Genomic DNA, 13,950 nt, shown 5'->3' on the forward strand with positions numbered 1-13,950 from the left:
AACTGTGTCTTCCTATGTACTGCCTGTGGGTTAGGTGTAAAAACTTCTGACCCAGCAGTGCTTGAATTATGCCTGTGAGTGGATCCTGTAACGGTGTATATATTAGGTCGAATGCTTGTCTTAAAGTAGAATGGAGCCCTTTCATCCCTCTCCAAGCAAAGAGGAGTCCTTTCCCTGATTGAAGCTTATAATAATTGCTTTTTAAGGAATGGTGTTTTAAAGAACAGAGATTTTTTTTCTGGTAGATGAGTTGCTCGTGTGGAAATGTGTGTGTGAGACTGTGTACATTTATGTATTTCATATGTTTTGTGTGTGCATATCTGTGTATATATGTAATTACAAGTTTTTTGCAATCACAAACATGACTTGTTAATGCAGATGTTATTTTTTTTCTGAATACAAAAGAATATCAACTTGTAAATACTGGGAAGACTACCAAATTGGTGATTCTGCAGCTTGTTAAAAAAGGCAGGAATACAGTTGATTGCCTGAGGTCTTCTGTAAGGAGCTCCATGTAACCATGCTGGAAATGCAGTAGTTCTACATGAGATTCTCCAGTCCTTCTGTTGCTGTGAGCTCAGAAATACTTGTTACAACTGTACCTGAACTGCCTTTTGTCTCTGGAAAATTGAGTTGACTTTTCACTACCTTTATTCTCTGCTCACCTTGTTACACTGATGAGCCTCGACTCTGCATTCACACCAATTCTCTGTCAGCACACCCATGGTCATGGAGCACTCAACATTCGTCCCCGCTCTGAGCATCGTGGCTGCTGGGAAGGTCCTGTCCATAGTATCTAGAGCAGTGAGAGGGCAGTGTTCAGAACCACGGCACCAGAACTGAAGAAAATCTTAGTTGCCTGAAAGCAGATGTTGATCATGAGCGGTAGCTTTGGTTCTTCAGGCTTCTGTGACTAAGAGGAGGATGGGTTGGGCAGTTTGCCCTCAGAATAGCGTCTCACTGCTACACCTTCTGCTGAAGGAAATAAATGCATAAGGTACTCTGCCCCTTTGGTGCATGAGCTTCCACAGTTATCCTTCCCACTACTTTGTGATGAAAAATGTTTGAGGTGCCCCTGTAGTATTAAATTGTCAGCAGTGTCTCTGAAAACTTAAGAGGATATAAAGCGTATGCAACTTGAGGCACAGAAGTTACTAATGTATGCAGATGATACTGTGTTCCTATGAAAAGACCTAACAGCATCTGTCCCAGAAACATTAAATGTAATATCCAGATTTGGAGTCATCTCAGGCTACTGGATGCAATAACAATACCCTTGTCAAAACGCTTTCCATCAGTTTTATTTGCCCTGTGGAAATTGAAATGGAAAGCCAAGAATGTAACTTACTGAGGGATGGAATTAAAATATGTGGTTAAACTGAATGGTTGAGGAGAACATGGGCTAGGTAATCACAGAAAGAACAAAGGGATCCTTGAAAACTGAACTTTGTTCAATCTCAGCATATGGGTGAGTCCCTGTGAACTGCATTGCGTTAGACCTAAATTCTGCAGCAAGGCCTCCTGATGTATGTAAAAGCTGCACTGAGTTATGCATAACCCTTTGCTGATTTCCTAAAGTTTCTTTTCAACTAGTCTGAAAATGCACCAAAAAGGGAGGAAATACCGAGGCTAATTAGTAAGTGTTACTTATTTTGCTTCATAGCAGATGAATGCTAGTCCAGAGTGCTGTGGAGTTTTTTTGTTCTGTTCTAATCAGTTCTGGCTGGTGACAGGGATTTGGAAAGCACATGTGGAGGGAGAGGGGGTGAGAGGGGAAAAGCAGAAAGGATGGGAGGCATGCCTGTGGTGGTAATGGGCAAGGTTTGCACATGTGGGAAAGCAGCTTCCACTGAAGGGTACTTGTTGAAAAAGTTTCGTGTCCATTCAGGTACCTCTTAGATACTTCTGATGTCCTCAGATGACTTCTGCTCACCTTCAGGACAAGGTTGCAACATTTTCCCTCCTTACCACTTTTTCCCAGGGAATTGTAATTTAATTCCTCTACTGCGTCCTGCCTCCTCTTTCACGAACAACACTGATGGAAATGGGGTAGCAAACAAGTCAGCCTCTCTAACTTAGAGAAAATTGCAGCTGCAGGAAAAAGGCAGGTGAGCAAGATGAGGGCAAGAAAATGACCATTTTTGTTGTATTGTGGAGTAGCCAGAGAAATCTGCATAATCTCCAATGAAGGCAATTAAGAGAGTGTTTGTGCAACTACTCACAATCATATTACGCATAGCACACATCAGTGCCAGTATACCTCAGAGGCAGCAGAGCTAACTGGAGCTCAAATACTATCATGCTTTTCTGCCATTCGCTTTTCAAACATACACAAAGTAATTTCCCTGTTAGTTTCAGAGGAGGTTGGCACAATAAGAAATGAAGGCCTTGTATAAAGGCGACTTCAGCATTTGCCAAATTTTATCTTTTATTCAGTGACATCTGACACAATTCAATTATGTCTTGTCAAAAGCATTCTCCACTGTGGAACAGAGTGGAAAAACCGGTTATACACAAATGGCTGTGGACTGTTACAGTCAACTAGGGGACTAACGAACTCTTGGCTTTCTTAGTAAGATGTGCAAAGAGAAGGTGAAGCACACAGAAGGAGGGGTAAAATTAAAAGATCAAGACTACAGCAGTGGAAGGAAAATGTGAAATACTGGAGAAGAGATGCCATGGCTTTTAGCACGGAAGAGCAGCAATGCTGCACCCTGCACAGGAAAAGGTCTGTGAGTGTCTGGGTGGTGGGAAGAGGGGAGTTCCTTTGGGGGAGAGTCTGGGGAGAGCCACAGTTACCTGTGCTGGGGTGGGAGGATCCCCTTAGTTCATCTAGCTGTCTTAGAAGAAAAATGTCTTTTGAGGACATCAATCATGAAAACTGCGGGGGGCTTGCTTGAAATTTGCGGGGTCTTTAAATTAGCTATGAGCACTTAAATAGAGCATGGCCACCTGTTTCTTGCCAAATGAATGGCTGTATCAGTGCAGTGTTCCCCTATCAGAAAAGTTGGTTTGGTGGGAGGAAATTTTGAGAATCTGATCTGGCTTAATTTAAGCCTGTTCTGTCAGACAGAAATTAACAGTCTTAATTTAAGTCTGTTCTGTCATAGAATATGGCCTGCTGGTAAGCTGATTTAACTTTATTCAGTATTGGCTATAAGTGAGACTCTTTCCTCCAGGGGAAGCTTGAACAGCACATATTGGTGTAGTCTTTTAACTTCGAGGTAAAAACTCAGGTAAAAGTGAAACTTTAAGTTATCAGTTTGTCAAACTTGGATCAGAGAGCACAGGGCATATGCAATCACTAGTCTTAGCTTTTAGATGGTGCAGCTGTGTCCCCACCACATGATTTTTTACTAAAGATAGGTTTTTATAAGACAGATCATAGCAATCATGAAACATTTGTCAGAAAATGCTTTCATTGGCTGATCCTCCTGGCTGCCTCCTGAGATTTGAGGTCAAGGCCTAATGGCCTTGGAAGGTTTTATTTTCTTAGTAGTTGTACATAGTTTTCAACAGAGGCAAGCATCATAAAGCTCTCATGGCTCCATTTAAAAAATGTTTCAGGTGGTACCAAAATAAAATGCCTCGATCAAAAATTCACAGCTACTCTTGAGAGAAAGGGAACATAAACCTAGGTTTTGTGCCAGTCTTTGTATTTCACTGAAGAATTTCCACTCCCTACAGCTGTGTTAAAGGTGGTCACTTACATAAATGCTTCCTCGCTGTTTCACTTGGTGATAGCATGGCAGTATGGACATGGCAGTACTGGGGTCACTTTCCAGTGTGTCATGGTGATGTAACCCTTCATGGTCACAGAGGAAAAGGAAACAGATCTGCTACCCTAAAATCACAGGCAATAATTCTATAGTAAGAAGTGCTCCAAAAGTTGTTGCAGAACCAAGTCTTTTGTTAAAGAAGACAGAAGCACTAGAAGGCAGCACATCTACCCAAATTTGAACGAGGCTAGCACTTCAGCTGATTAGTGACATTCTTACCTTGTTCTTTACAAAATGATGCTTCTCTGATGTATGGCTTTCATCTTTAATAACCATAACAGCTTGGCCTGACCTTACTGCTGACAAAGCTAATCAAATAAAGCAGTCAAAATAGGCAAGAGGCTGGTTTACGTGCAGCATCAGAGTAGCTCTCACAGCAATCCAAAAGAGATTTGGGTTAACTATTGCCGTGTCTCAGCCCCCCATGCTATTCTGGTGTAATACCTGTATAGCAGCACCTGCGTCAGGTATGGGCCCTGACACAGCTCCTCCTGGTTCTCACTTTGTATCAAGTAACTTTCTTTGCTATGGGGGAGATCCCTGGAGGCTTCAGTGAGAAGTCTTGCTTCAGTGAGAATCTGTGAATGAATGGCTTTCAAACCATCTTTCCATGTACTTTAGTATGGCACAGACTAATAAGGCAAACCTTCCATCTCTGAATAGGTGTTCTTGTAGCATCTTAACCTGCTCGAGGTCCCTTGATTTGAAGGTGCATAAAAAAGTAGCATATATTTTAGATGCACTTTTTCCCTTTCTTTAATACATTAAACATCCTATTAAACATCCTATTTAAATATCCTTGTTAATCATCCTTATTAAACATCCTTATTATCAATCCTTATTAAACATCCTACCCTAAAAGAGGAAGGAGGCTGGTGCTCTCTGCCCTAACTAAAACAGGGTAAAGCCCAGAAGTGTAGGGAGTAGTGGATGGGCAGGAGCAACATGAAAGTAACAACAGAATGATAGCTTCATTTTTTTAATGATTTCAGCCTTCTTGAGAACTGTGAGACAAGCATGTGTGTATTACTGAGAATTAAATGGTGGTTTCTAGACTGAACATTTCATTAGATTTTGCCCAGAAATAACTGTGGCCCCAAACTCTTCATTCAGTCTGGCTGACAAAATAAGGAGTGCCTGTACCAAGGGACTGGCATTATGTGTGCCTTATGAACATAGGATTGAAAAGGGTCTCCTGTATCGCCAGTTCCAGTTCCCCGCTTGGTAGGTCTCCAATATGCCTGCCATAAACTGCTAAAACTTTACCTCAAAGATTTCAGCTTTCTTGTTTCCACTGGAACGCAGTTCTGGAATTATGTTACTCAAAATTCAGAGAACTAAATGATCAGTTCACCTCCCTGCCTGCTTCTGGTGTTCACCATCACACCAGTAACAAATGAGCAGCTACTACTGCCTGCATTTGGATGTTGTGGGTTATGAAAAGCAGGGAAATATGTAACTGATAGAGTTCGCAAAAAGTATTTTCCTAATTGTCCCAACATGAAATAAGACAATAAGAGGAAATTCAGAGCTATATATCATGGGTTTTGGGTAGGGTTTTTTTGTTTTGTTGATTTATTTTCTAGGAAAAATCTAGCTTGGCTGAGTGTGTGATTACGTAGCTGATGGAATAATTCTTTACAGGGAGGAGAAGATGCCAGAACATTTGAGTGGTGTAAAACTGGACTGCAGAGAGGATTAGAAAAGGTACAGGGAGGAATAATTTTGTGTTGGCAGGAAGTAGACTTAGTAGTACTTTTTTATCTCTAATTTTTATGATTCTATGGCTAACCAGGGAAATGTTTAATGTTCCTGATACAGCAACTGAAGGTAGAAGAAGGAAGATTGACATACCCAGCACTGTTATAATTCATTTCATTACTTCACACAGGGCTTTTATATTGTCACGCCCATAAAGCGCCAGTGTGTGCGCTTATAGCCAATTCATCTTTATATACTGCTGCTGATCCCATTGAAGTGAATGGCAAAACTCCCATCAATTTTAATGGCAGTGGGATATGGCCCATTTTGTAGATATACAATGTATATTTCCTGCACACACTATTTTTCGTGTATAACGTGCCTCTCATCTGAGGTTCAGATAATGTTTTATAAAGCAGCTAAGTCACAACCATTGATGTAGTCTCCATCTGATGAGATAACGTGATCTGTCTTCTAAACAAGATTTAAAGGTTGACATTTATTTATCTATCTATTTGTTTGTTTGTTTATTTTAGGCACGGTATGCACAAAGAAGGTCTCCATGTGTAAAGTACTGTCTTTGGAAAATTTGCCCAGAATAAATTGCAGGAGGTAACTACGTTAGAAATAGATGTTACACTTGCAAGGTTAACATTATGCTTCAATGTTTGAAAAATAGGAAGCATCAAAGAAAATTGAAGGTAGCATGTATCAGTGGGTTAGTACATTACACAGCAATCTGCAGCACCAGAGGCTAAGAAAGGTCCCTTTTGGAATGCATCTGCTTGGATAGCGACTCACTCAATTAGCAAGGTACAAACCAAAAAACCATTTTTAACTATGGATTCTTTGGATATTTTAGCTAGTGTTCTTATTGAGAAACATTTTAAACAGTGGTAAGGTGTCTGTTCCCTCCAGAAGCCATCATCCTTGACCCTATTTAAAGAAAATGTACAATGTATGAGCCATATTTTAGTAGCTGTAAACCCTGTTGGTTAGGCATTGAAAGATCTGATTCATTGCAGCATTCAGCATGTGCATACTGGAAATGGAATTGCTTGACAGGCTGATGTCTTCACTTGAAAAGCCTCCTTTCTTCACAGTAATGTATGCTGGAGAGCAGTCACATTCCCGGCTTAAAGAGAAGACAGGGTTTGTGGGATTTAAATAGGAAGTTTGCAGTTTAACTAAAACTATTAGAATATAGTTGTGAGTTATGTACCAGTAGAAACTAAAGAATTCAGCAGACTACACTGCAGGTGATGGATCACCAGGCCGTACTGTACAAGACACTCTTCCACTTAGTGCTTGCTGCAGCCACAGGTCCTGGAATTGGATTATACAAAGACTTATGACCTTTTTCCTTGACTGGATGTACGCAAGAGTATATCCAGCTTGTTGAAGTATGCTTGCCTTTAGTTAGTGCCATGATATTGAAGAGTATCTCTTTATGAATGTGTTGATTTAAGTAGCTGTGCTGTGTTGGGGTGACAGTAATTGAACAGGCAAACACCACCATTCTGGAGAACATTAGTATCATCTAAATGTACAAGGAGTCCACTTGCATCCAGTCTCTTACAGCCCCTCTTGGAAAACAGTAGTTATCTAAGACACATATGAATTAACTGATTTTGGTTGGCTGGTTTTCATCATCTTGGTATTTTCAGAGGTTTGTTTGGGGTTTTTTTTAATATGTAAGTTTTTGGTTTTTTTTTTAAATTATAGATACAAAGTTGATTTGAACTGTTAGCCTGGGATTTATATTCCTATGTGGTTCTCAAGAGAATGCAGACCTTGAATTAAAGTGCTGAAAACACAGAGTAAGTGCTGAAAACAGTTTCACCTAGAGCTATGTCTCAAGTGCTGAACTGTGCACCATAATGCCATTCATTGTAAAGCACCTATAAACCACCACTATGGCTTTCTGGAGAGGACGGCGTTGTGGCTGTTGCACTAGCCTGAAGTTCAGGAGGTCCTAGTTTTTCTATTGCTTTCCTTTGGGCAATTTGCTTCTGATGTGATTTTTAGAAGCACTTAGTGTAGGCCTAACTCTGCTATCAAAATAAAAAATTCCTATTGACTTATCTGAAAACAGAGTTAAGACTTATTGAAGCACAATTGCTATTTTGTCCTCAAAGTCTCCAGGTCTCATTGTTCCATCTGTCTGCTGAGAATTATGTGTTTTACTTCTAGAAATGATGCGAGGATAAATTCACGGATACGTGTCAGCCACACAGAGCAACAAAAGCCAAGCTTGGCCGAGTAGCACTTGGTTACTTTGTAAAGGTCTGACTGACTCCACCAATTTCCAGAAGCTGACTAACCTGGGAATTTAATTTTTAAAATATGAGGCTACTTTTTAATGAGAGGATTCATTATTTTTGCTGAGAGTGTACAATGCTTTAATAGCAGAGGGTGGGGATGAGGAAAGCTTTTTGCCACAAATTTTCTTCCCATGTTCTCTCTTAAAAGACAGTCTTGCAACCCACAGCAGCTGTTGGTAGCCTGCAAATTATTTCTGCCCTCCCTAGCAGATGTCGCAGTGGCAGTTGGCAGTATACTGTGAACTCCAGAGATGTCAAAGTTTAAAATAAGTGAAGGTTGTTAAACAAAAAAGGTATAAAATGTTCTTTCTTAGACAAAAAACCATAAATGTCTGGGCTTCTGACAAAGCCTGTCTCCCTTACATTTTCTTTTTGCAGAATACAAAATGCTCTAAGTTCTGAACTCAGCTTTGCTTTAGTCTGAGATATGTGGCTGCTTTTTTAAATTATTGATGCTTGACCCAAGAAACACAAAGGGCATGTTTTATTTTTCTTGAAGTTGCATCATACAAATTGGCTCCCAATGCAGAAGAGAAAGTGTTTTGGAAAAGCATTTACAGTTGTGGGGTTGCAAAGGCAGGGGATGTCGAAAGGGGACATTATCAAAGTTCACTCTCTGAAGGCTACTCTGCTGCTTAAAGGAACGCAACGTTTTGTGGCTTTTGGAGTTGATTTGAAGCAGAAGTGGTTTTTTGGAAGGGAGAAATAAATACTGGTTCTGACAAGAAGGGATGTGTTGAACTAAAGAGAAAAATAAAGTTACTAGACTTTATGCTAGATTTAATTACTATAGTTAAAGAAGTACACAGGGGCTATGATTGGAATGAGTATTACACATACTGGTAAACAGAAAAATATGTATAAGATGGATTTTGAGCCCCAAATTTCCCATGCTGGAACCAAAATACTGTAGAGTGCACCAGCTACTTGGAAGAACGAGTAAAAAGAAAATTAAGATAATTATCATAATGACTGGAATACCAATTTGTCAGTTATTTCCAGGTGTTTTCAAGTGACAGAAAACTTGACTCACTGGCTTAAAGTGAAAAAAAGAGTCTCAGGAACGAAACAGAACTCTGAACTGCTGTGTTTGTCCCCTTTCTATGGTCTGGTTTGCATAAATTTGTAGATATGGAGCTTCTCGTACTATGCAAGCAGCAAGATCTTTATCATTAAAACTTGTGAAACTCCAGGTTCAGGAAGTTGAAATGCAATGCCTGCGTTTCAACTGGAAGCTCATTTTCACAAGATGTTTCTGAGATTGAAGGCATAATAAGCTGTGACTCAGAACAGACAAAATTATCATTACTGGTGACCAATTTTGGATGAGTTGTTTTAACCTCATGTGTTGGGCAGTCTCTTGGAGAGCTGTATGGAAGATGACATGGCAGAGTTGCTCTTTGCCAGCTCTACTGAACAGATCCATGTTTTCCTCTGAAGCATTTGACAGTGACTCTTTGTAGAGATTCAAGATTGGACTATATAGGCTTTGTTTGATGCCAGAAGGAAATATATGTGTTTCTGTGAAAAATGGTTCAAAAAGTATTTTAAAAAAAAAAAAGCTTCCCCCTACATAACACATACACACATGCAGAGCCTTTTAGTTTAGACTCTTCTGCCTGAAAGATACTTACAAATAGCTAGAGTGTGATTAAGATCATGGGATCAGAGATAAGGAAGTGAAAGCTGATTAAATGCATTGGGGTGTGTTTTGTTTTGTCTGTTTTATTGAGCCTGTTGGATTATTGATTTTTTTAATATATTTTGAATGAGCAGAACATTTAGAAGGAAAAAAAACCACCTCATGCTAGGGAGAAATGTCTTAAAAATCTTAAGCCTTCCAAAGTTTCTTCTTTCACTTTTTTTTTTTTTTGTTAAAGAAAAGAGGGTGGCAAAATTGCTATTTCTGAAATAGGCTATAAAACAAGGAGAATATAAAAAGCTTTCTAAGAAAGCACATCCTCTGTTGAATCCCACATTAAAAGGAAAACAAGAACTCTTTCACTCCTTACATGATACCTTTAGTCTGTCTGAAATAGAGTAACGTTATCAGTGGCTAAGTGACCTATGTGTCAAAGTCATATTCACTTCCATGGACACTTAGGCTTTCAAAATCATTTCAGCACTTTGAAAATGTTAACTTAAAGCTCAAAATGGACAGAATTTCAGGTAGTCCTATAAGGCAGCTCTTCCTCCTGCTATCTTGGTTACTTCAGGTACACAACTGCTATTGCTGATGGTGAATGGGAAAGTGCGTTTGATCTGCCATAGGAGATTTTAATGAAAACATTGTGTAGACTTGTTTTGGAAAAGAAAAGGTGAAGTTTTGTTGGAATACCTGCAACTGGTTTACACCATTTAATTGATCATTGTTATGATGAATAAAGCAGGAACAGGCATGAATGGGTGTGAAATTTTGCAGTAGCAATGGTGGTACGGGCAGAACTTAGAAACGCCATCATACCAGCTCATCTCTAACAGCCTGTATGTCCATGTTTAACTCAAATTATGTGACAGGGTGTTGCAAAGAGGATACCTTTAGGAAGAGAGGACAGCATGCAAATGCCTGATGTTGGTGTAACAAAGATAATTTCAGAACGCAAACCATTGCTTGGGCTAAGTATGTTTCAAATAATCCAGTTGATTTCTGCATTCAGGCTCCAAAATGTTTTTGGACCCTGACAGCCCACTCCCCAAGAAGATTAATGTTTAGGCCTGGGTGCAGCTAAGCCCATACAGGCACACAAATAGATTTCACCTTCAAAAGAATGTAAGATCCGTAAGAAAAGCCCCATCCGTTTGGATAGCAACTTTCTCCTTGTGCTCTGCTGCCAAGCGAAGCGCAGCCCAGCAGAATGGTCACTCCCTCCTCCAGGGCATCTCCACTGCTCTCCCTGGGTGAGCACATGGGGAAGCTCCGCTGTCCTGAGTCACCTCGCTCCCTTTGCTGCTGCATCCTACTGCACTGCAGGACTTTGCTCTTGTACAGTACCCTCCGCGTTTGTAAAGAGAACTGTTTCGTTTGTTTCTACCCGAAGTTTTAGAGGAGGTAAAAAGTAAACCTGTAAGAACTGTAGGAGAGGCAAAAGCAACTCTGGATGGAGGTGAGCAGGATGGTTTGGTGGGAGGGAGGAGAGAATGAGTGCTTAAGGCAGTTACATTAGTATCCAAAATAAATTCATTCAATCAGAAGCACTGGCAAGGATTACTCCTATGACTTTAGGGAAGCTGGAAAGCATATTAAGTGGATCTCTCTTGCAGTTTCTCTCCCAGCAGTCATTTTTTTGCTGTACTGGGGGCCAAGGTATTGGACCAGCTATGTGTCTGGTCTGATAACATATGGCTGGCTTTAGGAGTTCTCAGTGGGATGGCTCACTTCACAAGCTCCCCCCCCCAAAAAAGGTAGTATTTAAAGAAAATGAAATGATCCTTATAAACTAGTCTTATTACTGAGTTCATAGTAATATCACGATCACAGGCTGCTTTTGGTTTTCAAATTTCTGTAAGCAGTAAATGTGAAGATTTTCCTTCAAAATTACCAATGTCAATGGTACTTCCAAATCAGCAAAATGTATACCTGGTCTTTGCTCTTCTTTCTTTGGTGTACTCCCTTTTTGAAATAATTGTTTTAGAGCATTGATAAATCTGAAAAAGCCAGCCCTAAGCACAGCCAGTTTGGCAGTGGCCTATCCTGGAGGAAGAAATTAACAAATGTAACAAGTGATACTAGAATATCACTGTGTTAATGCCTCCTAACATTTATGCAGTAGGTTGGTTCAGTGAGCCTAATGATGTGAGAGTGAGATCCGATTCTTTCCCCTTTTTGTCTTTAACTCATATTCTGTAATGACAAGTCTATGATGATTTCTTTGAACTTTTGCTCTCGTACTCAGATCGGGACATGCATAATCAATGTTAACATTTTGTCTCTCAGGGGCTTCAGGTAGGAGTATTTTTCTCTTCTGTAATATCTAAATATTATTCAGTTGAACAACTGATTTTCTCACCTCTTCCAAAAGGTCTGGTTATGCTTACACTAAAATGCAAAGTCTATAATGAATGCCAATCTAGTAAGTTTGCCAGAGGGTGGGAAAACAGTAAAAGTGGTTGTTTTCTTTCAAGAATCCATGCAAACTGGCGTAAAAGTGAAGTTAGGCATCAGTTCATTGGCTTAATTTATATTGGATCTGAGCTATTGCAACCTTTGCTGTAGAAGAGCTGTCTTGGCTATTATCACATTTGGATATAGAGTCAGCTCTAATCTCAGTTTCACTTTTGTAATTCCAAGAAGGATGAGTCTGTTGAGTCTTGCATACAGGCCTGTCAACTCATTTCAACGCGTAGCTATTTCCCAGGACCAATATTATAACACATTTATCTCACAAACCTACTCCATTAAAGGATGTCAATACATATGTTAGACTTAAAGACTTCCTAACTGCTCTTACCTTGTAGCAGTCCCTGTTGTTCTGAATCTACACACTGAAAACATTATCTCCTGTCTGTGTCAGGACGTCCTTTGCTCTGTATTCTTTCTCTACAGACCCATGGTACTTTGCGTGCCATATTTCCCCTATCAAGGTTGGCAGGTATGCTTGCAGGCTTATAAAGGACTTGTTAAGAAATTATCTTGAGACCCTTGTGTCTGATGGAAATATAAACAAGTCAGCTGCAGTTTTCCTGTTACAAAGGAGATGGCATAAAGGCAGTGCTTGAAAAATGGAGGAAAATACATAGCTCGTTTATATGTTAAGAGAGACAAGCCTTCCTGGGATTGTAGCCACTGGGACCCTGACATGACAGCAAAACTCTGGAGCAAATCCTTAATAGGTATAAATTGTCTCTGGGGACAGATGCTCCACTGGTGTAAATTCTCACAGTTTCAGCAGAGCAGTGGTAGGCAATACCAGCTAGGAATCTGCTCCATCTGTTGAGAGGGAAAGGCTTTCTGGAAGTTCTCACTTGCAAGATCCAGGCTTTCACATCGCCTTGGCTTAGCAATTAGTTTAGGACTATAATCCCTAGATGGTCTGGGGGTGCAAGCCTAATCAAGTAAGCAGTGTGCTTTCAACCAAAAAAAGATTCTGAAGGTCGCTTCGTTCTCAGAGGAAAGGGAGTGGTGTCCCTTGGCTTCCCTCACAAACGTAAACTTTCTGAAGACATGAACTACTAGGGATTGTAGCTACTATGGATTTGTCTGGGTATTCAAAAGGTGGCTGGAATGGTAGTACACAAAAAGTAAGAACCTGGAAAACAGGGCTCAAAGAAAGGAAGAGAGACATAAGACCACAATTAACAAGCTACTGACTTGCTTCTCTTTTTAAACATAGAGTTCTCTCTAACTTATACTGTAGGCAAGCCCTGTCCTATCCTACCTAAAATTTTCTGGCTTTATTCTCAGAGTAGAAGAGACTTGCATACTATCTGCTTGGTGAAAACATACGTAGTTTATGCAGCGCTTGCAAACAAAAATGAAAGTTTTCTGTCTAGTCCTATTTGAATTCCTGGAGCTGTAGATGAGACTCAACTTTTAGTGTCTAGAATGGTAATAAGTTGCATCTATATATATAGATAGATAGATAGATATATGTCTACTGGTATGTATATTCCTGGGAAGAGTGTTTTAAAATGTAGTGACACAAAAGTAATTTTCACTTCAATTTCAGAGAATAAAGCAAATCCATCTTCTGTCGGTCATACTTCTCCCACATTGTCTGCCTCAGAGAATGGGATTTGAATTGTTCAAACGAAATTAGAATGTCATGGCCTTGACCTGAATAGAAACAAGAATAAAAAAAAATATTTATATAGAAGATGCCCGTGTAATCTGTGGGGCTTCTAGGGCTGTTAATTTGTGAGCATTGTTCATTCAGTAGCTATAACCTCCTATATTAGTGCAGCTGAGTGTCAATATTAACACACAGTATTTATATGCATTAAAAAAAATGCTCCATTTGCCTTTTTTTTTTTTTTTTTCCTCCCCTCCTCCTAACATGCATGATCAGGTTCAGGTATAACACTCTAAAATTTGTATTATATTCCACCATTCCAGATCTCATTACATTAGACAAACACTGTACAGGAAGAAAGTGGATCACATAAATGCCACTAATATTATTCATGAATTTTCCTACTGCAGTAGGTTG

The 13,950-nt window shown here is 39.8% G+C and overlaps 1 protein-coding gene across 2 annotated transcripts in view; it reads left to right on the plus strand.

The window, feature by feature from the left end:
• NSUN3 (NOP2/Sun RNA methyltransferase 3) overlaps window positions 1-13,950 on the plus strand; it is a 38,175-nt gene that overhangs the window by 22,127 nt on the left and 2,098 nt on the right. Inside the window, exon 7 of one of the 2 annotated variants that reach the window (XM_072885190.1) lies at window positions 406-1,252. The exons of the other annotated variant lie outside the window; for it this stretch is intronic. Coding sequence (XP_072741291.1) covers window positions 406-420 — 15 coding nt within the window. The 3' untranslated portion in view covers window positions 421-1,252. Of the gene's footprint in view, window positions 1-405; window positions 1,253-13,950 lie in introns of those variants that run through there. 2 annotated transcript variants of the gene reach the window in all.

Source organism: Ciconia boyciana, chromosome 1 (genome assembly GCF_034638445.1).
Source record: "Ciconia boyciana chromosome 1, ASM3463844v1, whole genome shotgun sequence".
Lineage (NCBI taxonomy): Eukaryota > Metazoa > Chordata > Aves > Ciconiiformes > Ciconiidae > Ciconia > Ciconia boyciana.